Here is a 26,878-nt window from a genome sequence, read left to right on the forward strand (position 1 = left end):
ACACAAAGGAAACAAGGCAATGCTTACATTAAATAGCACTGCACACATGTGTATGCAGGGAGTTTTAAGGGAATTGGCAATTTTGAGTCTTGGAACAATTTCTTGTCCTCTGATTAGAGGACAAGACATTTAGTCTTTGAATGCTGTCAGACACAATGGATCTAAAACTTATGTCCCAAGCAGAACATATTCTTCAGGACATGGTGAGCCGAGATGTTAGCACAGCTGGAACATTCACAACATGAGAAGGAGAAACTGGGAAGTTCTTGTTGCAATTCTCCACATGACTGCACTAATTCACCCAAAGTCTTGCTCTAATCAGTATACACCCACTGATATACAACACTAAGTCACCTTAAGTGGCACGGCGGGGAAATGCTTGACTAACAAGCAGAAGGTTGCCAGTTCGAATTCCCACTGGTACTATATCAGGCAGCAGTGATATAGGAAGATGCTGAAAGGCATCATCTCACACTGCGCAGGAGGAGGCCATGGTAAACTGCCCTCTTGATCCTTGCCCAACATGACTTATACTATCTGGCAGTGAGGCTGTTGTAGAGGGCCTGGGCAGGCATTATAAAAGCTTTTCTGGGGGAGGGCAAGATGCCTCCTTGTCTTAAGGAGGCAATTATTAGACAGCTACTGAAGAAGCCTGCCTTGGATCACTCAGAGTTAAATAATTACAGGCCTGTCTCCAACCTTCCATGGTTGGGCAAGGTGACTGAGAAAGTGGTGGCCTCCCAGCTCCAGGCGGTCTTGGAGGAAACGGATTATATAGACCCATTTCAAACTGGCGTTTGGATGGGCTTTGGGGTGGAGACTGCCTTGGTTGGTCTGAAGGATTATCTCCAATTCGGAATTGACAGAGGGAGTGTGACTCTGTTGGTCTTCTTGGATCTCTCGGCAGCTTTTGATACTATTGACCATAGTATCCTTCTAGAATGTCTGAGGGGATTGGGAGTGGGAGGCACTGCTTTGCAGTGGTTCCATTCCTACCTCACGAGCAGATTCCAGATGGTATCTCTTGGAGACTGGTGTTCTTCAAAATCTGAAGGTTCATATGGTGCCCCTCAGGCCTCCATATTGTCTCCAATGTTTAACATCTACATGAAACTGCTGGGAGAGATCATCAGAGGATTTGGTGTAGGGTATTATCAATATGCTGATGACACCCAAATCTATTTCTCTATGTCAACATCACCAGGGGAAGGCATAACCTCTCTAAATGCCTGCCTGGAGGCAGTAATTGGCTGGATGAGGGATAACAAACTGAGGCTGAATCCAGATAAGATGGTGGTCCTTATTGTGTGGGGTCAAAACTCGGGAGACAATTTTGATCTGCCGGTTCTGGATGGGGTCATGCTCCCCTGGAAGGAACAGGTATGCAGTCTGGGGGTGCTTCTGGATCTGAACCTCTCCCTGGTGTCCCAGATTGAGGTGGTGGCCAGAGGTGCTTTTTATCAGCTCTGGTTGATATGCCAGCTGAGTCCGTTCCTAGAGATGAATGACCTCAAAACAGTGGTACATCTGCTGGTAACCTCAAGAGTGGATTACTGCAATGCGCTCTATGTGGGGCTGCCTTTGTACATAGTCTGGAAACTGCAGATGGTTCAGAACATGGCAGCCATGGGTCATCTAGGAGAGACCATATTTCTCCTGTGTTGAAGGAATTGCACTGGCTACCGATATGTTTCTGGGCAAAATACAAGATGCTGGTCATTACCTATAAAGCCCTAAACAGCTTAGGCCCTGGGTATTTAAGGGAACATCTTCTTCGCCATGAGCCCTTCCACCTGCTAAGATCATCTGGAGAGGTTCGCCTGTGGCTGTCGCCAACTCATCTGGCAGCTACTCAAGAACAGGCCTTCTCCATTGCAGCCCCTGTACTTTGGAATGCGCTCCCTGTTGAAATAAGAGCCTCCCCATCTCTGGCAACTTTTAAAAAGGCACTGAAGACACATTTATTCACCCAGGCTTTTAATTAGATTTATAGTTTTAATTAATTTTAATATTGGGTTTTAAATGTTTTTAATCTTTTAAATGATTTTAATTGTTAATTGATTTAATGTTTTAAATGATTTTAATTGTAAACCACCTAGACGTGCAAGTTTTGGGCAGCATAGAAATATTTTAAATAAATAAATAAATAAAATAAACCTGTCCTGTATTCTACCAAAGACAACCACAGGGCTCTGTGGGCGCCAGGAGTCGAAATTGACTTAATGGCACACTTTACCTTTACACAGTACTAAAGGTGCCCCATAAATAATGTCTGAACACCAATTTCATGAACTGTAAAACATTTAGATTTTACCATTTTCTACATGACTTACAAAGGATAGTGTTACCAGTAGATAAAGCTAGTTGAATGAAAGAACATGGGAGATGAAGTATTTGAACGGAAAACATAAGATTATAGCAGGTGAATACTAGCTACAGGTTTGGAATGTTCCTCCACATAAAAAACACTCCTCCACATAGAAAACTAATACATCAATTAAAAATACATTTCTTTTTAAAAATCTTTAACTTCTTTAACTTCTATGCACTTATTTTATCTAGCAGCATAAAATATTAAATCTTTACCTTGCTCAAGGGTGAAGGTGCGCCAGAGCTAGAAGAATTAAGACTTTTTTAAAAATTAAATACACTTTGGAAATGTCTTCAACAAGCCTGCATTCTACAGCAAAGAATAATAATTAGAGAGATTTGAATATTCTCAACCTCTTCCCTGGGGACCAAAGCTTGGAATCAATGGACTTTTAAATCTGTAAAACTTTAGATATTGCAACTGACCTCCAAAATAAGTGTTAACCAATCCATGCAATACAGGGAGACATTGCTCAGTAGTTGAACACATGCTTTGTATGGTTGAAGGTCCCATACTCAGCCTCCAATTAAAAGAATCCTAGGTAGCACACATAAATGGCCTCTGTCAGAGACTTGAGAATTATTGCCAGACAAAATAGGCAGTACTGTGCTAGACAGACCATTTGATCCATCTCAGTACAAAATCACAAAAGAAAAATAGGGCCACACGTGTGCTAAGGACAAAAAACAACTAACGTTGTTAGTACAGAAAAATATCCAACAGTGATAACAAAACTTCCCAAGGCAGCTTCTTGTGTTCCAATCATACTTGGGAAATACAAAACTTAAGCCAAGGCTGTCATACAGCTTAATACTACCGCGTAGTAACATTTCTAAAGCTGACACTGAAAACATGTGGCTTCAGGACAGAAATTCTAAAACTTTATTCAGTAAACTAGAGGTGTGAAACCCCCATGAGAAACTATTAATCTCACTGGAGTTCATTTTAGCTTTCTGCCAGATTCCTACAAAAGTTTCACCCAAGCAGTCCTGTCAAATTGGTCCAACTAATTGAAACTAGAACTACCAACTCACTGAAGAATTTAGTTGATTAAATAATCAGTTGAAAGATGATTAATCAAATTTCAATAACCCAAAACCAAAAACAAGATTGCCTTTTTGAGATACTGAACTATAAGGTAACTTTTAGTTAACAAAAAGCTACCACTGTCCAATGGAAAAAATACCATTTGACATTCTATTTCATTATTACAACACATCATAATCAAAATAGTTTCATACAAGATGTGTCCTCAATTCACAATCTCAATTAGATTTTGTCTATCAATCAACTAAAGCTCCAACGGAAAACCTATTTTCCTTCCATGCTAACTCCAAGTATTTCTGCGTAAGGAGTTTTATGTAGCCATTACAAAAGAGCAGTGAATGTGTATTACTGTAGGAAGTTACTTCTTTCCTCAACATTGTTCATAGTTTCCTTGACACTATGTTTTATTCAGCTAAATAAGAGATCCCTCTTTTGCAGCCTCTTTAGAGATGAGGTAAACACCTATATAATTCTTTTAGCATGCAAAAGCAATTTTCAAACAATGCAACTGGAAACATTCTAATTGAGACTTTTTCACAATAGTAATTCAAAGGGATTTCATTTTATGCACACAAATGCAGGCTGCACAATACTGACAAGTAACTAGCACTCACAGAAGCAAAACTAAAAAAGACCTCTCCATTCACTAAAAAGCAATATTAAAATATATTCAAGCATAAACACTAGTGAGTGCATTTACTTACCCCTCACTGTTGCAAGATCACCATGCACATAAGTGGGGGAAGCATATGCAAAGAAAAATGCATTAATGACAACTTAGTATTATTTTGTCCTATAGTATTAAGTGGATAGCCAAGATTAAAATACTAAGGTAATAAAGTTCTAAATAACTTCCGAACATATGTTATACATATATATATAAAGACCTAAAATATTAATGTGATCTTTTGGGATGCCAAATAGAAGGAGCCTGAACTTTCCAGAAGTGATTCTTAAAGCAAATCTGCAACCTGATCCTAACCACGGTTATTCAGAGGTAGGTGCTGTTGAACTCATTGAGACTTGCTCTCAAATTTGCGAAGAACTGTATAGACTATGTATGAATGGTGGCTGTGAGAACTGGAGAGGAGGCATGAGAAATGGTGAGGCTTATGCGCAGTCAGGAGCCTGGATGGCCTTAACTATTTGCTAGACTGTTAGAGGTCGCCTCAGTGCTTATAAGCAGATGAAGCAGGTGATTGTTTTGGTTACAAGTCTAAACCAGCATAAGTGCATTTAGGTGCTAGCACCCATATTAGTAAGGTTCTACCTAGGACACATCTAAGTTTTCTGCATACCTATTGCCTTTCTTTCCTTCCAAAGTGTTTAGATGCTGTTCAAGAGTCTCCATAAGACTACTAGGAGCCTAAGAAAGGTAAGAAAAACAAACCACACCTGTAGAATTATATTTTAAAAAATACAAACTACACAGAAACTTTTGAAATGCAAGATGAACTCCACCTTTTCTTTAAAATAATTCATAATATGCATGCTCATGCCATAACCTAAATACCACACCATTGTGAGAAAGGAACACCACTTCCATGCTCTATTGAAACTGTATTATTTGGTTAAACTACATTTATTTTTTATTTATCAGAAATCAAAAGTTTGCTCATCATGCATTTAAGAAACTAACAACAGCACAGGCATTCACAGATCAAAGTTTACAATAAAACAAAACCCAAGAAGGTATTTACATGCTTCGAGAGAGTGTGCATTCAACCTAATTAGCTAAGCCAATTTCTCCCCTCTCTTCTACACAAGTGGAGTAATAATATCGTAATATCGAGGCAGAGCTATACATTAGAAGGAATACGAGACTACTGCTCTCTTGTCCATATAAACACTAATACAACACAGGAAGTGATGTTGCCATGCCATGTCCCGCACCCCTCAGCCACTCATTGGCCAGTGAACTGAGGCAGGGACAGTGAGATGTCATGTATTGTCTAATGTATCACATTATAGGGGCGTGAGAGCAAAAAGAGAGCAGTTATCTTAAGTAGTCAAACACTACATTTATAATAGAGGTCCAAGCATTCCCCAGAAGTAATATATGATACCTACAGAATGATTTTTTTCCTCAGGTCAGTAATTGGGGGTTTAGGGCCTAAAAAGGTAATCTTTTACATTCAAAGTTGTTTCAAGAATTTGAAAGAAGTTGGATACAGAATTCTGCAATTTGTTAGTTTTCCTCAGCGTCATTTATTTACATGTTTTGTAGCCTTAAAAAAAAAAAAAATCCCCAACATGCATCTGCTGTTGTTACAATAAGAAAGGAAAGGAAGTACAGTAAGAATCATCAGTGTCCTTAGCTACTCCAGGATAAAAATAGTGCTGAGATAAGTAGATTTCAACCAAGTCAGTGACCAAAGAGGAAACCTTCAGAGGTACAGAAGTAGATGCAAGCTATATTTTATCAAGATTACCGGTTCATCAATTGTATAGTCTTTAAAAGGAGACTTTTCGTTATCATCACTGTTTTTCAGATCACAGAGAACTCTGGTCAGCAACACCTAGGTTTTTCCACATATAAAACAGATTTACACTCTGATTAAAGCATAATTATCTGTAGCAATGTGCAAAGCTTGCAGCTAGGACTAAACTAACAATAGGCATAGAATTCGAAAGCCTTAAGAGTCCTTCCAATACCAACATCTTTCACCCTAAAAAGAGTATTCTACAACTTAATAGACTGGTTGTTTCATTCAAAGCCACCTTAGCTTAAAAGCAGTGGCCTCAACCTCTATTGCTGCTTGCATTAAAACTGAAGTGCTTGTGCACTAGAAGTTAAGCGTGCTCTTGCTTCTAATCTGTAACACATGAAGCAGAGCTACTGGCCCTGGCTTCCCCATAATGTTTTTCTGAGATTAATACTTTTTTTTTAAGTGCATGAGAAAGGACCGGGGAAGTGGAGGGCAGAGATGTGTAGTATCTTGAATTTACAGCAAGTCCAAGTTATTTTTAAAAAGCCTAATAGAGTTGATGGGAGAAGAGCCAATAGAATACACTGTACTGGGCTCTATGGACCAATAATTTGACCCTGTATGTGCCAGATGGCTTCAATTGTTCATATGTACTTGTCCATAACTTTTCCTGCATTACTTCAGATAGTTTCCACTTGTGGTGCATAAGTATTTTAAAATGGGCAGAAAGGATAACAGTGTTAAACCAACTTTCACTAGTTGCAACATCCCCTAGACAGTTTTTAAGAACAGCCCACAAGGAATGCATAGTGTCAAGCCTCACACTATGTATACGGTTATGCACAATATCAGTGATGGTTGGCAAATATGGATCCTCAACCATAACTTCTTTTGCTACTGCTCTAAACTTAAGATGTAGTCGTGGATTCAGGAGCAACTTCAGAATCCTAAATGGAAAATCACGATCCCTCTTTACACAGGATAGAATAATCTGAATCACCAATAAAAGGGGCTTCCAACTTTCTCTTAACACATATACTTAGTGGTTGCTGTAAAATTAAAATCATATTGTCTGCAACTAAAATCAAGCCTTAGTACTAAGAGCCTCAAAACCTCTGGTTATGCAGCCCATATACCTTTTGTATTGGGAGCACACTAAACAAAATTACTACCTTGAAGACCAAATGCCCAGAACTTTCCAGAAGCAGAACTGACTGAAAATGACTGAAAATAAATATCCATGCTGTTCTAATTGACACTGTAAATGTGTGAGTATTTTTGAACATAAAATACATGACCATCATGTCTGTCTAGATGCTTCACCTCAAGAATCACATATTTTTGGCCCCAACTTGATATTTCACAAAGACAAGCAACTTTAACTCCATGGTCAGGATCAAGATGAAGCCCTGAATAAGCAGAAGGAGCTAAGCGATTGCTTAGTCTGAATGCTGCCCAATGTGTTTGACAGAAAACCAAGGAAGCCATTTTTAGAGATTATGAGGTTCATGTGTCATTTTAAATCAAGGTATTAAGTGTCACAACTGATTTTTTTTAACTTTCATTTTTAAAAAATCAATTCTTATCCACCTTGTCTCTTGGTCAGAAGGCTTGCCAATCATCTTTAAACTTGGCCTCATCTCAATTTATGCTTGATTGGCTTTTCCACATGCATTTTCCTCCCACAGCAAGGGGACTATTCAACAACAAAAACTGCCAGACCAAGACACATGTATGTATGTGGATGCAAGAGAGAGAGAGGAAGAAGATGCAAATACAATTCACAGTCAAAGTATTTACACAACACTGCCCAGAAACCACCAGAACTAGAAACAAAAGAAAATTTGCTGCACTACTAATTGATGCCAGAAGTTGCAAATATGAATTTTCATCTCTTATTTTCAGCAATAAGATATTGAAAGAGGCAGCCATATGGATTACTAGCTCCTTCAATCACACATAAATTGACAATCTGAAAATGCTATGAAAAGGTCAGAAACACGAAATCAGTGTTGCTATGGTATAAGAAAGCAGCAATAATTTAGGGACTACATATGTACCTCAGAACCAAATAATTTTCATGAATAGTAATACAAAAGACATTCCATTGTTTTTAATTGCAATAAAAACACGTAAGCTATTTTTAAACACTATTGGAAACCTTGATAATCTGATACAAGCAGACAAGGTAGTCACCCAGGTGTGTAGGGCCAAAAATCCTTCAGGAAAACATTAGATCAGGGAAAGCAGGTTGGGGATTATTCAATTAGTTCTCTCATCTGCAGGCAGAAAAGTGTAAAAAACGTAACAGGTGCCAAAACTATGCAGTTGGGCAATTCCAAGGGCAATGGAATTATGTTACTACTTTTCCATGATTGTAGCCATGAGCAAGTTTTCAAGTAGACACACACGTAAATATGAGAACATCTCATATTCCATGTCTGTATTTTCCCCATAGAGCTCTATGGGGAAAGTGCTGAGAAGGAGTACACTTCCCCACACTCCATGCACACCTTCTCAGGTGCTGCTGAGGCTTCCCTCACCTCCATTTCCCTTTAAGGGCCCTCACTGGCACTATGCATAGGGCTGCTCTATGTAGAGATGTGAAATGGGAATCATTGTCGCAACGTTGAGCCGGGGGTGATGTGTGATTTATTTGGCTTTGACCTTTTGAAGCTGAATAATTGCACAGGCCTAAAATTTATACTCCCAGGAACAACTGAGAAAGACACTACTATCCTGAACAAATACATATAAAGTATACTTACAAGTAGACCTACTGTAGTTTAGGGCAGATACCAATAATGGTCTTGTGACTGGTGGTCAAATATAGAAGACTGACCACTTTCTGGTCAGTGCATTAAGCACGCTGATTCCATTATTACATATTTGCCAAGATTGCAAGTAATGAATGAAAGTATTGTGGCAAGTTGGGTCACGAAAACACTTTGCTTACAATAATTTGGATTTTTCTTTGTAGCACTTACTATTACGAAAAGCTTTAGGCACTTTTATGGTGATGGAGTCAGGTTTAACTATCTGTGATTTACACAGGGCTCACTCCCTCCTTGTTAGATTATTTTTAAAAACCTTGCTAATTGGAGGAAAATAAAGACTTGCACGCCTTCTTTAGGACTCATACACATTTAGTGTAACTTATTTCTCTTTACTATCCTTAAGATGGTTTGTGTCATCAATGCATGTTATATTTGTGTTAAATATTTCAGACTTCCTGGCCAAGGAGCAGTTTGAACATACATAAATAATCGATTTTCAGACATTTTCCCACAAAATGACACTAACTTTGGTCAGTTTACACCATTTTCCTTTGAGTTGACCCCCTCTCCAACCCTAGAAATAAGTGCTTTATATGGCTAACTCTCACCTCATTGTACCGTGTACACATCCGTTTTAATTACACAGAGCAGTAGCTGATATAGTGCTTCCCATACTTGTCCCCAACCCATCCATCTTGGGGATTCTATACTAGCGCTATTCAGACTGGGTGGTGTGTGTGTGTGTCTGTGTCTGTGTGTATAAAGGATAGTGTGCTTGTGTACACCACCCAGAAGTACCCCCCCAAACATATGCTCTTTAGAGTTATTGTGTTTGTCTGAAGAGCACATCCTGAAGTCCCACCCCCAGTGCTCACGCACGGAAAAGCCTCACACGTGCTCTTCACAATTACTGCTCAACACCATAGGCATGACAGCAAATGTTTCCATGACTGACCAACACAGTAACCATCAAGAGTGCATGGTGGGGCAAGGCTTCTTAGTGTATCTGTGCTGGAGGCAGAATTTCTGGATGCTGCACATGAGTACACTGTCCTTTAAAAAAAAAAAAAAAGTCTGAATAGGCCTAGTGTAGGCACCACCAACTACTGGGTACCAAAGATACACAACTTGTAAGATTTCTCCCAATATAAGCCTTAAAGGCAGGGGTGAGGTGAAACAACAGCCCAAGAGTTCTGTGCTCTATGATACAACTTTGTTACAGCTTTTATTAGTGCAGTTTCAAAAGGACTAGAAGGCAGTCTGCAGAAGCTTAGAACTGAAGATTTTAATTGGCCCATCTCTGGCAACAACTCCTAGGTCTATGACCAAGTGAGAGAAAGTTTATTGTTCCATATTAAATCCATATTCAGTATCCCTTCCCTAGAATTCTACACAAGTCTTTAGAAGTTCAATTACTTTCAAAGAGATTCAAAGGCTATATACAAATAAACATTTAAATGCAAAGTATTACTCAAGCTGGATTTTGGTAATCAAGCACCCTTCATTTTTCATGGAGTCTGAACTTTCAAGGAAACAAAGAATAATTAATTGCTGCTGAAGAGCTTTTATCATACAAATAGTTTATAACATCTCTTTACAGAGGCTATTCCGTTTGCCTTTAACTTCAGTGCTATTTTGCAGGCACTGAGACAGGCAAACATTATATCAGGATGCCATTACATCACAGTATTTCTAACTCACTGAGCTTTCTTTCTTGAATGGATGTCATGCTACTGTGCAATTCAAGGAAAAGCAGTCTCATTAATTTGCAAGAGTGTTAATGATTATACTGAAGGATAGGGATGCCACAATAATATTTTACAAGTGTTTTATCCCTAGATTAATTTATGTAAAAACTCCACCTAAAATTATTTTGTACTTCTATAGGAACATACTTCCTAGGCCTTTAAAGTGGTTCACATATGCTTTCTCATAATTCTTACAGCAGCCTGTAAGGTAGGCCAATATTATTCCCATATTGCAGAAGGGAAATGAAAGACATAAACGTCTAAGGCCATCCAGTAAGCAGAGATTTGAAATGGGGACTTTCAGCTCTTCTTTTTGACCACTAGGCTACACCGGTTCTCAGGCTTTTGGCAATTTACTCCCCTACCCAATCTTTCGTCATATTATGGCAGCCCTAAACTTGTCTCTTGTCTGGAGACAAAAATTAACCTAGCAGATGTGAAGTTATGGACTAGGTCAAAGCATGGATCAGTACTTAAGAATTTCCCTCTTCCAGATGCATTACTTACACTCTCAACTTGTGGGATCAATCTGCACCTCTGGAAGGCAGAAGAAATGGGCAGTCTTTTCATTAGGTGTCTCTTAATTAAATGTGGCCTGAAAAAATGAAGTTTTCTTCTGGGAAGAAAAATGATGGCTCAATCTCTCTCAAAATCGTTGCTATTTTCAAGATGCACATCTTGGCTTTAACATTTTGTAAGAGAACTGCCATTAGGTTGCATGCTAATGAACCAAGTCATTTTTGCTACCATTAACATCAGGCTAAACACAACTTAGGAACTTACTTGTGTGAGATCAGGAATGTCTCCTTTGTCAATTCCAACTTGCTGTGTTGGGGGCGGGGAGAGAAAGAGAAAGAGAGAAGGACAAAGAGACACATTCAGCAATCGATTTGAAGGTTTTACTAGTCCTGAAAAAAGTAGCTTAACATTTAAGACAACCATTGCCATTTGAATGGCAATGTAATTTTAATTTACAAGCTCCATTTGTATATATTATTTTCTAACGTACAGATGATCTAAAAATCTATTTCAAGAAGAATCACCACATATGGCATATTCCATATATATACCACATCACCACATATGGCATATTCTTCCCGACACAGATCAGGTTAATTGTAGAGAGCTATTTGGATATTACTCCCCAGTACACACCCAAGCGCTTTCCAGATTACATGCTGCAATGGGGTAAAATGCTTCAGCTTGGCAGGATCGTAATCCCCAGAAAATCAAACTCCTACAATGGGACAATATGGCTATTTTTCTGCAACTGACTTGCAATGTTGTAGCACTATATCACAAAGATAAAATCCAAAAGGAGGCATTGGAAATGTGAATGGCACCTTGTTGTCAGCACAAGGACTGCGGTTTCACAACACAGGAAGTACGGAAACACACTCTGCAGATCCATAGTGACTGTGTTGTAGGGTTTAATCTGGAAAGCGCCTCATAAGACTGAAAGCAGTTCAGTAAACTAGACCCAAAGCTTTTACTCCACCACTGGTACCTTTCTCTTGAGGCCCTTCTTGGGGTGTTATTTTCATGCTTTGGGCTGAAAACTTAGACCAGTTTGGTCTGCTATAGGTTGGTTTTAGAAAGATTGTAATATATGGCCCACATAAGGCCATGTTTCACATGGTGGAAACAGCAGGTCTTTTGTAGCAAGCTTAAGATTTTTACCAATACATGCTACTTGTTTCTAATCTTTTGACAATTTAGGCAATTCAGATTTAATTGTCTTGGATCCAAAGTGCTCCACCCCCAGCACACACAAACAGAAGATGTTCATACAAAGTGAGGGGGGAAGAATCTAGATTCCTAGCAGTACATGCCCCTGCCACACTTCTATGTAATTCCCAGCACTGCACTCCACACTGTTTGGGCCGCCACCACCCTTTGGAGAAGCTTTTCAGCAGGTGCAAGGGAATGGAGTAGGGCAGCCCTGTTGTGTAAGCAAAACGCAGGTTCCCTTAGGCATTGTTCTTTGGATGCAAGCCACTGGGATAGGTACCAATGATTTCTTAATTCATGCAAGGGGAGCAACTATTGGGCTAACAATGAGAGAGCCAACAATGAGGGAGTGTGCTGACAATGAGGAAGGCTCAGCTGTCACGCACGCAGGACAGGTCTTCTCAGTTATTGTCCCCAGACTTTGGAATGCTGTTCTGGTGAGCATCCGCTCCTCAGTCTCCATCACAGTTTTTATAAAGCTAGTAAAATCTTGTCTTTTTACCCAGGCTTTTAGATGAGCAGTGTTTTTTGTTGTTGCTGCTTTTTATTTCATCGTTCTATTGTGTATGTTTTTAAACTTTTAATTAGATTTTTATTTTGATATTCCATTTTAATATGTCTGTTGTGTAATTTTTACATGTTGTTTTAAAAGTTTTGTAAACTCCCTTGAGATTGTTTCAATGAAAGGCAGAATGAAATTTTTAATAAATTAAGATCAAAATAAATAAATTAATAAAATTGTTGCACATCTCCTCCTATTCCCTCTGCAAGCCCCAGTGCCTCCTCACAAAACCACCTTCTGATAATTCTCCATGCAGAAATAAATTCTTAGGATTCGATAGCAGGCTGATGACGGGAATAACTGACAAATGGTTTGTCCATGGGTACAACATTTTCTCATCTTTGCAACCTTTTAAAAAAATCAGTTGGAGACCTTTAAAAAGCCAGGAGTTGCTTGGACATCTTTCTGTATTGCACCCTTAAGCTTGCCTAACTATCATGCTAACTAGGGATGTGCACCAATAGTTCTGGGCAGCCACAGGGTTGGTTGGGGGAGAACTGCAGCGCCAAGAATGAGGCACACAGGTCCTTACCTGCTCTGCTGTCACCCCACCGCTGTTCTGGTTGTGCTGCTGGCCTTCCCAAAAGGTTGCGCATGGTTGCATCGTGGTGGCACCAAACACATGGCCGTGGTGGCAATTCAGCTGCATGCAGCCTTTTGGGAAGGACAGCGCCATGACTGAAAGAGCAGTGGGGGAGTGGCGGAGCAGGTAAGGACCTGTGTGCCTCATTCTTAAAGCTACTGCTCACCACCCCCATCAAAACGTTCTGAATGCAGCCGCTCGCATTTTTTTGGAGCCTTACTAATGAGGTGCCCCAATGATTCAGGCACGTCCCTAATGCTAGCAGGTATTGAGTGCTGGAGAGACTATATGTCTAGAGAGCAATGAACATTTCATGTTTATGTTATTCACCATGGAAACTTCACTTACCTCTGCAACTTTAAGAAATTCTGATACTCTTGTCATTCTAGTCAGAAACCGTTTGTAAATTTCAAGAGCATCTTTACATTGTCCCTTCTTCATTTCAAAAAATTTCTCTATAAGCAATACAATGTAAAATATTAAACCTCAAAACATTAAGACTGTTTTTAGTAGTAAAAAAAATTTAGTGTTCCAACCATACGTCAGACAAAGCAGAGGGCACAATGCAGACTCACAGAAAAATTATGCACAATAAAAGAAAAAGACAGTAAATAAAAGACACCAGTTGCAAAAATCACCACAGGGGTGGGTGGGGAGTGTGTTTTAGTCTTATGCATGAAGTAGTTGGTTCAACATGACTAACTACAGCATCATCTTTATAAAAATGTGTTGCCAAGTCTGGGCTTCAAGACTTAACACAGTGGGTGGATTAAAAGTTCAGGAAGGGGCATTGAATCACACTGGGTCAGTGATAATACTAATTAATGTTTTACAAACATCAAATACTAAAGGTTGCTCAACACAAAAAGTTACCCTTTAACTATGTGGTTTTGCTCTAATAAGGGGAATTTTCTCCACCTTTTAGATGCCTTCTTTATTTGTAAACTGGGAATTCTCATCTGCATGGATAATTATGACAATGCTGGTAAACACCACAGAGTACAATGAAGGTGAAATCATGTATATGCCGTGGCAATAGCAGATCCTCTCAACACAAGCCTGTGGGCCTGTTTAGACATATGAGATGGAGAGAGAACAGTTGCAGGGCTGGGAACTCATATCTACTATTACAGCGTTGACGGTACTCTTGAGCAAGTAGTAACCGAATAAACCCAGCATTTAACTTGAACTCACTCAAAGGCCATCTAGAGCCGATCAAAATGCACAACCACAGTTGATCTAAGTTTTATTACCCTTCATTAGCTGAAGTTTCAAAGGTGCTGTTCATTAGCCAAATTTTCAAAGGTGTTTTCAAATGATATTTACGTGGCCAAGTAGTATTTGCTACAGCAATTATAAGCTACAACACAGATTTGAGAGTCCAATCAGTCCCATGGGTATAGAAATCATAATATTTTCTTCCAGTCTAAAAAAATTAGCCTATATAACTATTTCATCCCTTTTAATAAACATACAATTTTAAAAAATTGCTTTACTTACCTAATAAGTTAATAACCCCATCATTGTAGCACGCAAAGAGTTTGATGAGATCTTTGAAGAGCAGCATAAATGCGGCATTTATGACACCATTTGTGAGTTCATTTGGATGAACCTACATACAAATTAGAGCCCACAGTTTATCAGCCAGCTTTCCAAAGTTAAATACTCTGACTATTAACAATGTATACAGCTCTGGTATTTTTATTTATTTATTTATTAACATATTTTTATACCGCCCAAAACTTACGTCTCTGGGAGGTTTACAACAAAAGGTATACTTGAAATAGAACATTTAAGGCTATTCATGCATATAAACCGATATAAAATGGGACAAGCAAACTATTTCCTTTAAAATGTAGGAAAATCCACAGTAAACCTAAGTAGAAGCACATCAGTCCCTCCTCTTTCCCATCTGCTAACTGAGCAAAGAGGCACATTTTAAAAGTGAAGACTCTATTTAGCAGAGGGAGAGCAACTGGCCCTATCTAGCCCCAGCACAACATCCCTCCAGTGGCTATTATTGGTGTCTCTCTTATGTTTCTTTTTTAGATTGTGAGCCCTTTGGAGATAGGTAGCCATTTTATTTATTCGTTCATTCATTTCTATGTAAACCTTTTCTCTTTATTTATTCAACTTATATGCTGATCATGTACTGAGAGAAGATGGATTAGAAGATGAGTGTGGTTTTAAAGTTGGAAGTAGAAACATCAATAACCTGCGCCACGCTGATGACACCACTCTGATAGCTGAGAGTGAGGATTATCTGCAAGCTCTAGTAGTGAAAGTCAAGGAGCACAGTGGAAAAAAGGGGCTATGACTAAATGTAAAGAAGACTAAACTAATGACAATGGGTACAGCAACCAGCCTCAGAATTGACACTGAAGACACTGAAGTGGTGGATAGCTTCTGCCTTTTAAGATCGACCATCAACAGTAAAGGATCCAGTCAAAAAGTATGCCACAGAGCAGCACTTGGCAGGGGCACAATGAAGGCCTTAGAATGGATATTTAGATGCCGTGATGTGTCTATACCCTCAAAGATCAGAATGAGTGTCCCATGACACACTACGGATGCAAAAGCTGGAATTTGAAGAAGCAATATAGAAAAAGTATTGACGCTTTTGAACTTTGGTGCTAGAGAAGACTTTTGAGGACAGTCAGTAAAACAAACAAATGGACCATAGAACAAATCGATCCAGAATTTTCACTTGAGGTACAAATGACCAGGCTAAAACTATCATACTCTGGAGACATTATGCAAAAAACCCAGCTCTCTTGAGAAGTCCATAATGCTGGGAAAAGTTGAAGGGAATAGAAGAAGAGGATGACCACCAGCAAGGTGGATAGACTCAATTACAACAGTAATAAATGCACCACTGAGACCCCTTAAAGGCCAAGTTGAAGACAGATCATCCTGGAGAGAATCTATGTGGTTGCTAAGAGTCAACACCAACTTAACACTTAATCAATCAATCAAATCACTTTGGGAACTTTTGTTGAAAGGCGGTATAAAAATACTTGTCATATTCATAATCTTCCCCAGAGATGGGGACAGCTGAAGATGGTACTCTCACATTTAGTTCCCGCCAATATCCACGTTCTACCCTTTCTCCTCCTATAAGGAAAAAGAGACAGAATTGCAGAAGGAAAACCAGATGGTGTTAGTGTTAGCCATCAAGGATCTTCAACAATTGTTGGGCACACTGCAAATTGTGATTTTTGAATACACTGCAAATGGACTGGAGAACCAAATTCTGAAACTTTAATAGAGTGCAAAATGGTCTTCACTGTGGCTTTCTGAAACCTGGACAAACTAATAAGGAAGGAAATAAGTTGGTGCAAACTAATAACTTGATGCCATTTGTGTATCTACTGCGATCTAAAAAAAATAAATAATGGCATTTGTTTCTCTACTGCAATGTAGAGAAAGTAGGGATTTGCACAAAACCGGTTTTCCTGGGTTGGGTCCAAACTGGGCTTGAACCAAATGGGGAAAGTTCATTTTTTGCAGCCCCAAACTAGGGGTCCATCTTGGCTTGAATTCAAGCTGATTTGGGTTAGGGCACAACAACATAGGAAGCTGCCATATACGGAGTCGGACCATAGGTCCACCTAGCTCAATATTGACTACACAGACTGGCAGCAACTTCTCCAAGGTTACAGGCAGGACTCTCTCTTAGCCCTATCTTGGAGATGCCCAGGAAGGAACCTGGAACCTAGATGCTCTTCCCAGAGCGGCTCCATCATCTGAGGGGAATATCTTACAGTGCTTGTACATCTAGTCTCCCATTCATATGCAACCAGGGTGTACCTTGCTTAGCTAAGGGGACAAGTCATGCTTGCTACCACAGGACCAGGTTGCCAGGGAGGTGTTTTTCTTTTTTTATGGTGGATTTACCACCTCTGAAGCCCTCCGGGGGTGCTGCTGGAGGCCTCAGGGGGAGTCTCTGTCAATTCTCCCTCCCCCTGCCAGCCTCCCCCTTGTTGCCCCCATTTCCGGCCCTTTCTGATGTGGCGGCAACCATTTTGTAGGCCACTGCACACGCACCCTGGCCATTTGCATGAGTAGGACATGACCCGGGCCACATAAATGGCCAGGGCGCAATCACGGCAGCTTCCAAAATGACTACCACCATGTCAGAAACAGCCAAAATGGCCTGAAGATGGGTTGAAATGGCCTAGGGGTGACTGGGGGGGGGGAAGGGGAAACTGATGGAGAACCTCCCCCTGTAGCCATGGCAGCACCCCTTGAGGCTGCTGGGAAAAAATGTTGTGTGTGTTTTTTGTTTTTTTAAAGAAATTGTAGAACACCCAAACCAGCTCAAGAACTTTCTGCTTGACCTTGAGCTGGACAAGTTTGATGTCCAGCTGGCTCAAGGGTGAGCTGGTTCACACAGCCCTATTAGTGAGAAGTCTCATTGTGTTTTTATCACAATAAATAAAGGTAAATACATACATCAAATTCAAGAAGTGCATCTATTTGTCCCTGTAATATTGGCATGCTCTTCAATAATTTGTCTGGAACCATCGTCCTCATTACACCATCAGCCCTGCAAAAAGGGGGAAAAAGTAACACCCAAAATGCACACCAAAGCTCACCATGCAGAGAGCATTAGTTAATAGTAACTTTGGGTATAATCAGAGTGTCAGAATCAAGATTTACATGCCAATTCATGTCAACATTTCATTTTAGGAAAAGTTTAGTTAGGACAAGGCCCACCATCCAAAGGGCCAACAAATTTTGTATTTCATTCAAGGCTGCAATCCTGTGCACACTTACTTCCAAGCAAACTCCACTGAACACAGTGGGGATTACTTCTAAGTAAATCTGCATAGCATCAGGTTTCAAGCTTCCTACAATTTCAAAAGAACAGGCTGTGTTCCCGAAGTCAATTCCAGCTGCTTCATGGACCAATAGCAGGTGAGAAGCAATACAAATAATCTTCCAGGTTAAAAGAAAACAGATTTGCACTGTGTGGCTGACCAACTAATTATTTATCAAAAATGGTTCACAACGCTTATTTTAGGTATTCTTGGTGGGGCCTGTATTAACCCATTTTCAGGTTAAGATTCTAGGACTCCACTGAATAAAGTAGAGCAGTTGACCCCACACCACTCTGGGACTTAAGTCTCCCTGGTTCGAGTGGATCATGATGTTCCATACTATGCTGGCCAACATTCCAAAAGCAGAAAGTATAGCTGTTGCCTTGACTGGACTGCAAGCAAATATAGAGACACAGTGTTCCTAGTGTGCATCTACAGTAGCCCTGATATTTCAAACAGCAATTTTAAGGAGTGCATGCTTCTGGTAGGCATTAAGCAAGCCTCTACTTTCCAATACCAAAACACCTACAAAGTTGATTAACCAACAGGTATCACTTTTTAAAAAAAAAGTTATATATCTTACTTTTTGCTTTCAGGCTTGGAAAATGCTGTTGATTTTATATATCTGTGGCTAGGATGCAAAGGCACAGTCCAGTATAGAATCCAACTCTGGAAATCTGCCCTGCGCTTCAGATTAGAGGTTTTAAAATCTACCTCTATTTTCCCTTATGAAGTTAATCAGCAAATATGGTTTCTATAGAAGCCAATATCCTGAAGGGTAAGTTATTAATAAGTCTACCATTTACTAAAATATTAAAAAGATTGCCCTAGCACTGTATAAAGGAGGTTTAAAGCACATATTCTTGCCCTCTTTTCCATTTCTTTATTTCAGATGACTTTCCATTTTAATTAACAGCTTGAGCATTTAACAAACTTAAGACAGGAGCTACAACAATTATTCCAGGGTAAATATCCTGGGATACTTGTACCCTTAAATCAGGGCTGCACAACTTCAGTCCTCCATCTATTGTTGAACTACAAGTACCATCATCCCCAGTCACACTGACCAAAATCTAGAAATGATTAGATTTTTACTTAAACCACCATCACCACAGGGCCGAAGTTGTGCAGCCCTGACTGAGATATTTAGAACAGCTGAGCTAGACATTTAGAACTGTTCTAAAGACATTTAGAACTGTTCTAAAGACATTTAGAACAGCTGAGACAGAAGGCACTCCAATGGCTCGCAACTAACCAATACAAACGACATCGCTATTCAGACATTATTTTGTATGAGTGTACAGATGTCTGTAGACTTGTACATGTTTGTGTGTGAATGACTGTACAAGCATTCATTTAAGAAGCGAAACTGGGAACAGGCCCCACAAGTGCATGGTACAGACAGGAAACGTAACACTATACCAGTGTTTAACATAATATGCGAATAAACACAGACGATCTTTCTGGTGATTCAGGTTCATTCACAAAATGGGTTCTGTGCAGTAACCTCCACGGAAGAATTCTAAAGCTCCATGAGGCGCTCTCTGTCTCCACTGAATTGCATGCATAGTGTGACCATTGTTTTTGGTGGGAGAGCACTTTCTCCTCAGTTCCTGATCGGCCACTGTGATTAGTGTAAAAAAAAAAATGTTGATTGGTCAAGTCAGTTAAGTTGTCATTACTGTGGAAGCATCCTAGCAGCAGGGTAGGTCAGCCAGGTGGTGTGAGTGAACATGGATTACCAGAAAGATCACCTGTCACAGGTAAGCAACCTGTTTATCTTTGAGGTGATCCATGTTCCCTCACAAAATGTGTAATTAGTGAGTGGTGGTGGGTGGGATATGGTTACAGCACCTTTTAAAGAACCACCCAACCCAAGCTGGCCTCCGCTGCTGAGTGGATGTCCACAGCATAATGTTTCACAAAGGGAAGATCTGAGGACCACGTAGCTACTTTGCAGATGTCTGTCATGCTTATGTCCAACATGTGGGCTGCCAACATGGCCATAGCTCTGTTAGTGTGTGCTTTTGCTCTGGAAAGAGGCTTGACACCTTGCTTGTTGTAGCATGTGAAGATTGATTCCACTAGCCAGTGTGATATTCTCTACCTCGAGATTGGTTGTCCCTTGTTCCTTCCATTATACAAGATAAATAGTTTATTGGACTGTCTGTTATATGGACAGAATGAAATCATTCAGAAAAGGGAGATTCTAGTGTTCAATGAGTACATGGATTTCTCCAGAGGAGGAGAAGGGTTCATGAAGGAGGGAAAGACTATGCCCTCGTTTAGATAGAATTCAGAGACTATTCGGGGTCTGAAAAATTGATCTGTTCTAAGGACAACCTTGTCTGCATAGGATTTAATGTAAAGGGAAGTCAGCCCTGAGAGGAGTTAATTTTGTTGACTCTCCTCACTGGTGTAGCGGCCATCAAGAACACAGTCTTTAAAAGAAACTTGAGAGAGGAGATTTCAGATTTGAATGGAGGCTCTGTTAGTGTAGACAGGACTAAAGAAAGACTCCATAGTTCAATTGGCTCCCTTACTAGTGCTCCCAACTAGGGGCTGTTGATCCCCTTAAGGAATCTTTTAAAGTCAGGATGGGATAATTCAATACATTCATCCCACCTAGGATGTCTTGTAGAGAGAGTAGTCATGTGGACCTTGATGGAAGTATTGGAAAGCCCCAATTTCTTTAGACTTGTTAAGTTTAGTGGGATTTGACAGATGAAAGCATTGTAGTGTTCAAAGCCTTTGCTAGTAGCATGGTGTGTGAACCTCTTTCATTTGAATTTATAGTTCCTCTTGGTTGACCTTTTCCTTTTATTCAGGAAGATACTGTCCAATAGTTGAGCTTCTAGGCAGTGAGGTTCAGCACCTGCAGGTTGTGATCAAGATGTGGCCTGAACTCTGTGATTGGAGATTTTGGCAGTGTGGAAGACCAAGATGGTAACCTCATGACAGACGCAGCAGGATTGGAAACCACAGCTGTCTGGGCCACCATGGGGTGAGTAGAATGCACTGAGACGCTTCCTACAAGTATTTGCTCACAAGATCAAACTTTTGGAGAGCATAGAAAAGGGAAGAAACAGGTTGTAAAGGTGTTTCTTCCATGGCATCTGGAAGGCATTTCCCATCGAGTCCTTCCCTATGCCTGCCCTGGAAAGTAGAGTTTGCACTTTTTGTTGTCTTGTGTGGCTAACAGGTCCATTTGTAGGGTACCTGATTTTTGAAAGATGTTGTACAGAATCCACTCCTTTATTTCCCACTCATGCTACTGGGAGACGTTCACGTCTCTGTTCATGGCATCTGCCAAGGTGTTGTCTACACCCTTCATGTGTAGGCTGATGGGCTGCACACGGTGGTATATCCTCCACTCCCACAACTGTAGTGCTAGATTGCAGAAAAATTGAAAGACTGTTCCTGCTTGGTGAATGAGGTACGAATCACTGTGATGATGTCCAGCAGAATTTGCACTACTTGACTTACCAAGGGTAGAACATATTCAGGGCATGCAACACCACTAGCAATTCCAGAAAGTTTATATGTACAGACTGATACTGCAGCATCCATTTGTCCTGGGCGTGAAATCCCGTACAGTGGGCTCCCCATCTTTTTAAGGAAACATCTGTTGTCACTGTCAACTATGGGGTTGCCAGTTCAAAAGGCACACCCACAGAGAAAGAGAGTCTAGTTTGTTCCACCACTGTTGGGACTGTATCACAGGTCAGTCAGGTGTTCTTGTTGTCTAAATTCCGTCTAAACAATAGAAATCATCTCTGGAGCTGGCATATCTTGAGCCTTGTGTGGATGACAGTGGCTGTCTAAGAGGCCATCAAACCTTACAGACTTTGCATGGTGTATGCCCTTTGTTTTGGGATGAGTGTCAGCTATACACTCAACTGCCTCCAGTCTTCCAGGAAGAATGCCCTATTTGTCTTTGAGTCCAAAGACTGCTCCTTTGAACTAAATTCACATTTGCAGTTTGAGGATTGATTTTTCCCAGTTCATTTTGAGTCTTAGTTTTACTAGGAGGAGATCTAGGATGTACTGAACATGAGAGATCAGGGAGTCCTTGCATGTCACTAGTCAGCCGTCTCGGTAAGGAAAAATGGATATGCCCTGTGCCCTCAGGATGTGCTATTATTGCACTTACACACTTTGTAAAGACACGGTGCACTGTTGGGAGAATCGTGTACTGGAAAATTCTAGGACCTAGAGTGAATCTCAGATATTTTCTGTGTCTCAGCCTTATTGCCACATGGAAGTAGGTCTTTTAGGTCTAGCATCAAAAACTATTCTTCCCTTGCTAGTAGGGGAAAGCATGCTTTTAAGGATACCATCCCTGAATTCTCAGATTCATTATTTGTTTAGTTGTCTTAAGTCCATAATGGGACAGAGGTCTCCATCCTATCTGGGAATTCAGAACTATCCTGAGTAGAAGACCTTCTCCCTGTATTTCAGGGGAACTGGTTCTATCACCCTTTTTTTCAGTAAAGGAGGTACTTCTTCTTCTAAGGCAAGAGTAAAGCGAATGTATTTTATCCCTGGAAAAAAAACAGCCAGGGAAGTTGGTAAATTCATGGCGCAACCAATAGTTATAATGCTCAACACCCAGGCATCTGATGTAATGAGACACCAAGAATGGGGAAAAGGTGTGCACTGGATGGGAGAAGGGGAGAGTACTTGATGTATTTCCCAAGTTAAAGCATCAAAGAGTCTGCTTTGATCGATCTTGCCCTTTGTTGTCGTCTTTGGTTGTATGGTTCCCCCCACCCCCAATTGTATTTGAATTACCTTTTGTAATCTCTCCTGTCAGTTTGTTTGAAACTGACAAAACTGGTATCTTTGTCTGCCATAGATTTTGTATCTTTGTGAGTATGATCGTTGCTGAGGGTTGGAAGTGAAGGTTCTTGCCATGTAATGTGATTATTTCATCTTTCCCATGGTCTCGGTCAGTGTGCTGAAGCGACCTTCTTCCTCAAATGGAAGATTTTCTATTTTGTTTTTCATATCAGGTTGTAGGGATGTTGACCTAAGCCAGCATGCCTCCTAAGGGATACAGCAGCTGCAATGGCACAACTGTTTGTCAGGTGCTTTGCTGTACTTTGGTGTTGCCTGGTTACGTCCACAGATTTGCTCAAGGCCATTTAAAATTTTTCCCTAAACTCCTCTGGCACATCTTTCAAGTCTTCTTTCCTATTTTCCCATACCAAGTAGTGGTACTTGGCCATGCAGTTGGCAATTTTCATGGATAAGTACAAGGTGGAACTGCATGGCAGCTAACTTCCATCCTTCGTTATCCACTGGGGCTGAGTGCTTATTTCCAGACTTGCTACTAACAGCACAGTCAACCAACAGTGAATTTGGCGGAGGTTGCTTTAAAAGGGGCATAACTCTTCTATACAGGCTTTATAGCCTTTTTAGATGTAGAGGCAGAGGCCGATGGTGCATCTCAAGATGTTTTCGCTGATTTGACTAAGACTGGTAGCATAGGCAGGGATGCCAGTTGTGACAAAAAAGATCTTCAGGTCACACACAAGATATTTGACTCCCTGTGCTGCTGTTTTTAATTCTAGACCCAATGCTTTTGCCATGTCTGCCACCTGTATCCTGTATGACTTGATCCTCTCCATAGGTGAATTGGATGGCGGGTTTGTACAGTTTTATCTGTGGAAGGGTCTGAGGGGTTCTCTGTTTGGATTGAATCTCTCTCAGAAGAAGAGGTAGAATCATATTCACCATTAGAGCGTTATTTTTGTTTTCAAGGTGGCTTCTCTGGTGCTGGTGATAAGTGGGCAATTTCCAAGTCAGGTTCAATCTGGTGAGTAGCAGTTGAGGTCTTTTGTTTCCCCTTTCCAGGAGATATGATAAGCGCCCTCAGTATTTTGAAAGGAGCCCACATTCTACCTATTATACACGGATGATGCAGTGATACTACATACTCTCAAGGACCCCAATTGGCCTTAAACAAGCACTGAAGGGATTGGCCCAGTATTGCGAGGAAGATTTGATGGAGCTTGATTATCACAAAACCAAGATAATGGCCTTTGCCAAAAGGCCTCAAACCCTCTCCTGGTTTATAGAAGGGCACATGATAGAACAGGTCCCTTGCTTTAAATATCTGGCGATAGTCCTGCATTCCTCTGGCTCTAGAAAGACACATGGGGAGTATGGAGCCACTATATACCCGCAGCGCTAAAACTGTATGAAGCCAAGTCGATAGCACAGTTACTCTACAGTGCCCAGCTTGGCCCCTTCCCCAACTTTTCCACTCTGGAATGCAGCAGTTCTTCAAGTACCAAGATGTATATCTAATGCTATCCTGAGACAGGCCTGATGAAAGTGGAGACAAGGGTATGGATGACCATACTGAACTACTGGCTAAAGCTCTCCCTTTCCCCCTCAGGCCTAGCCCCACTAGCGCTATGTGATGACTTCCAATCCAGTTTGAAATGGACAGCTATGAATAAAATAAAGTCCCTGGGCCTATCCCCGCTTCACTTAGTTAACTTGGGGTATGACCCGGCCAAGGCACTCATCAAGCAATGTATTACGGATATAGAGCAACAATCTGACATAGGCAAGACTGTCAGTGAAGGACTCGGTTATGTCAGCTCTCCCTTGCCATACCTAATAGGGATGTGCATGGTCCGGAGCAGTCCGGACAGGCACCGAAGGGGAGCCTTCCTTTTAGGGCGGGGAGGGCTTGCTTACTCCTCCCACCTCTTTGCCCCCTCCAGCGCCCATATTCTACTGTGTAATTGGGGCGCTGGAAACCAGCTGCCCCCGCCGCCCCTCCCGCGAGCGGATTAGGGCCAAAAGTAAACTACTGCCATCCCGCCCTCCCTCCCTCCCACCCACCGCCCCCCCCAAGTGCTCACCACATTGTTTTCCAAAAAAGAGAGGAGCTCGTGATCAGAGCTTCTCTATCAGCAAAGTATCGGGCCCAACTGGGGCCTTGGGTGCTCGCGCGGGATAGGACACCTGATGGAACTTCCGCCGGAGGCCCGGTCTACACGCGCACCCAAGGCCCCAGTTGGGCCCGAGACCTTGCCGAGAGAGGAGCTCTGTTCGCGAGCTCCTCTCTTTTTTGGAAAACAATGTGGTGATCACTCGGGGGGGGGCAGCGGGTGGGAGGGCGGGACGGCAGTAGTTTACTTTTGGCCCTAATCCGCTCTCGGGGGGGGGCGGCTGGTTTCCAGCGCCCCAATTACACAGTAGAATACGGGCGCTGGAGGGGGCAAAGAGGCGGGAGAGGTAAGCAAACCCTCCCGCCCTTAAAGGAAGACCCCCCACCCGGACCCGGACCGGCCAGGTCCGAACCGGTCTGGACAGTTCGGAGGCCTTTAGAATGGCCTCCAGACCGGTTCGGACACACCCCTAATACCTAACGCAATTGGAAGTCCTAAAGCACAGGAGGGCCATTACACTGGTGCACTGCCATGTGCTTCCCTCAGCTGTGCTTGAAGGTCACTATAGGAAGATCCCAATCTCAGCGTGCAAGTGCCCCTGCGGCTCAGGGCAGTAGAAACAACAGGACACATTCTTCTGCAGTGCCTGTTCTACAGGGACATCCGTGCCTCCCTCATCTTACCACTATTACATGGCTATCCTGGGTGGACGGACCAGTTTTACATCTCTTTGCTGCTGTCCGATAGCAACCCTGCTGCCACCTACAGTGTCGCCAGGTTCTGTGCGACACCGATTAATATCCAGCAGATGATGACCTCCCATGCGTGCCCAGAGCCCACCTGTATGAACCAGAGGACAGCCACAGCTACTGAGTTAGTGTAGCAGCCCTACAACCCGCAACTTCCTGGCTACTACTTTACTGGTTTATATTTCTGTGTTTATTATATGATATCCTTTTAGTGCATATTAGCTCTTAGTGTCTTGCAACTCCAATGACCTCCTTGCACAATGGACAGGGAAGGAATTTGCGGAGACATGTTCAATGTCGAAGCCTTCCCCGATGTCAAAGATATGTTGACAACTGGCAATGTTTAGAGCCTGACAAATCTGGAGAGTTTCCTTTTTTGATGTTTTCATTTTTTGTGGGTGTTGATAGCCGTCATCTTTGCTAACTGCTCCCGGTTTCTTTAAAAATGAGTGAGCTTCTTCAGATGGAGGTGCCCAAGTAACCAAACTCATGGAGTCCTCCAGTGATCCCAAGGGTCATCAATCAGTTGACATCAATGCTGTCGAATACAATGGAAGTGGTGCTCTATGCATTCAAGTTGGGGGTCTCGGTACATTTTCATACAATGAGCTCCATGCTTTTTCTTTTTTGCTCTGAAAAAGCCAAAACAGATTTTCCAGGATGCAAATTGTGTTTTTCTCCCAGGTACAGTGGTCCCTCTACTTACGAAATTAATCCGTTCCGAATGCACATTTGTAAGTCAAAAAGTTCGTAAGTCGAAAAGCGGTTTCCCATAGGAATGCATTGGGAATGGATTAATGCGTTCCGGAGCCTAGAAAAAAGACCCAGACCCCCAGTAAGGCTTGCAAACTGCACAGGAACATTTCTTTTCAAGAATAAACAGGCAGTAAACAGGCAGGCAAGTCAAGGAAACCGCATGTAAAATGAGTAAGTCGAGGAAACCCCATCTAAAAATTTGTAAGTCGAAAAAACCGCATCTAAAACCGGATCTAAAACTGCCGTTTGTAACTCGAAAAATACTTATGTCGAGTAGTTCGTAAGTCGAGGGACCACTGTACATCAAACACTTGTGCCTATCAGAGGAGGGTAGCATTTCCTTACCATGGATGAATTTATTTTTTTTAAGGAGGTCCATTAAAACAGAAGC

At 41.4% G+C, this 26,878-nt stretch overlaps 1 protein-coding gene across 1 annotated transcript in view; it reads right to left on the bottom strand.

The window, feature by feature from the left end:
- SNAP91 (synaptosome associated protein 91) overlaps positions 1-26,878 on the bottom strand; it is a 139,776-nt gene that overhangs the window by 57,871 nt on the left and 55,027 nt on the right. Inside the window, exons 6-12 of the mRNA XM_053287136.1 lie at positions 17,704-17,797; positions 14,749-14,860; positions 13,597-13,703; positions 11,156-11,197; positions 5,851-5,937; positions 4,717-4,784; positions 2,587-2,614 (exon numbers count right to left, since the gene is read on the bottom strand). Coding sequence (XP_053143111.1) covers positions 2,587-2,614; positions 4,717-4,784; positions 5,851-5,937; positions 11,156-11,197; positions 13,597-13,703; positions 14,749-14,860; positions 17,704-17,797 — 538 coding nt within the window. The remainder of the gene's footprint in view (positions 1-2,586; positions 2,615-4,716; positions 4,785-5,850; positions 5,938-11,155; positions 11,198-13,596; positions 13,704-14,748; positions 14,861-17,703; positions 17,798-26,878) is intronic.

The sequence above is a fragment of the Hemicordylus capensis genome, chromosome 1 (genome assembly GCF_027244095.1).
Source record: "Hemicordylus capensis ecotype Gifberg chromosome 1, rHemCap1.1.pri, whole genome shotgun sequence".
Classification (NCBI taxonomy): domain Eukaryota; kingdom Metazoa; phylum Chordata; class Lepidosauria; order Squamata; family Cordylidae; genus Hemicordylus; species Hemicordylus capensis.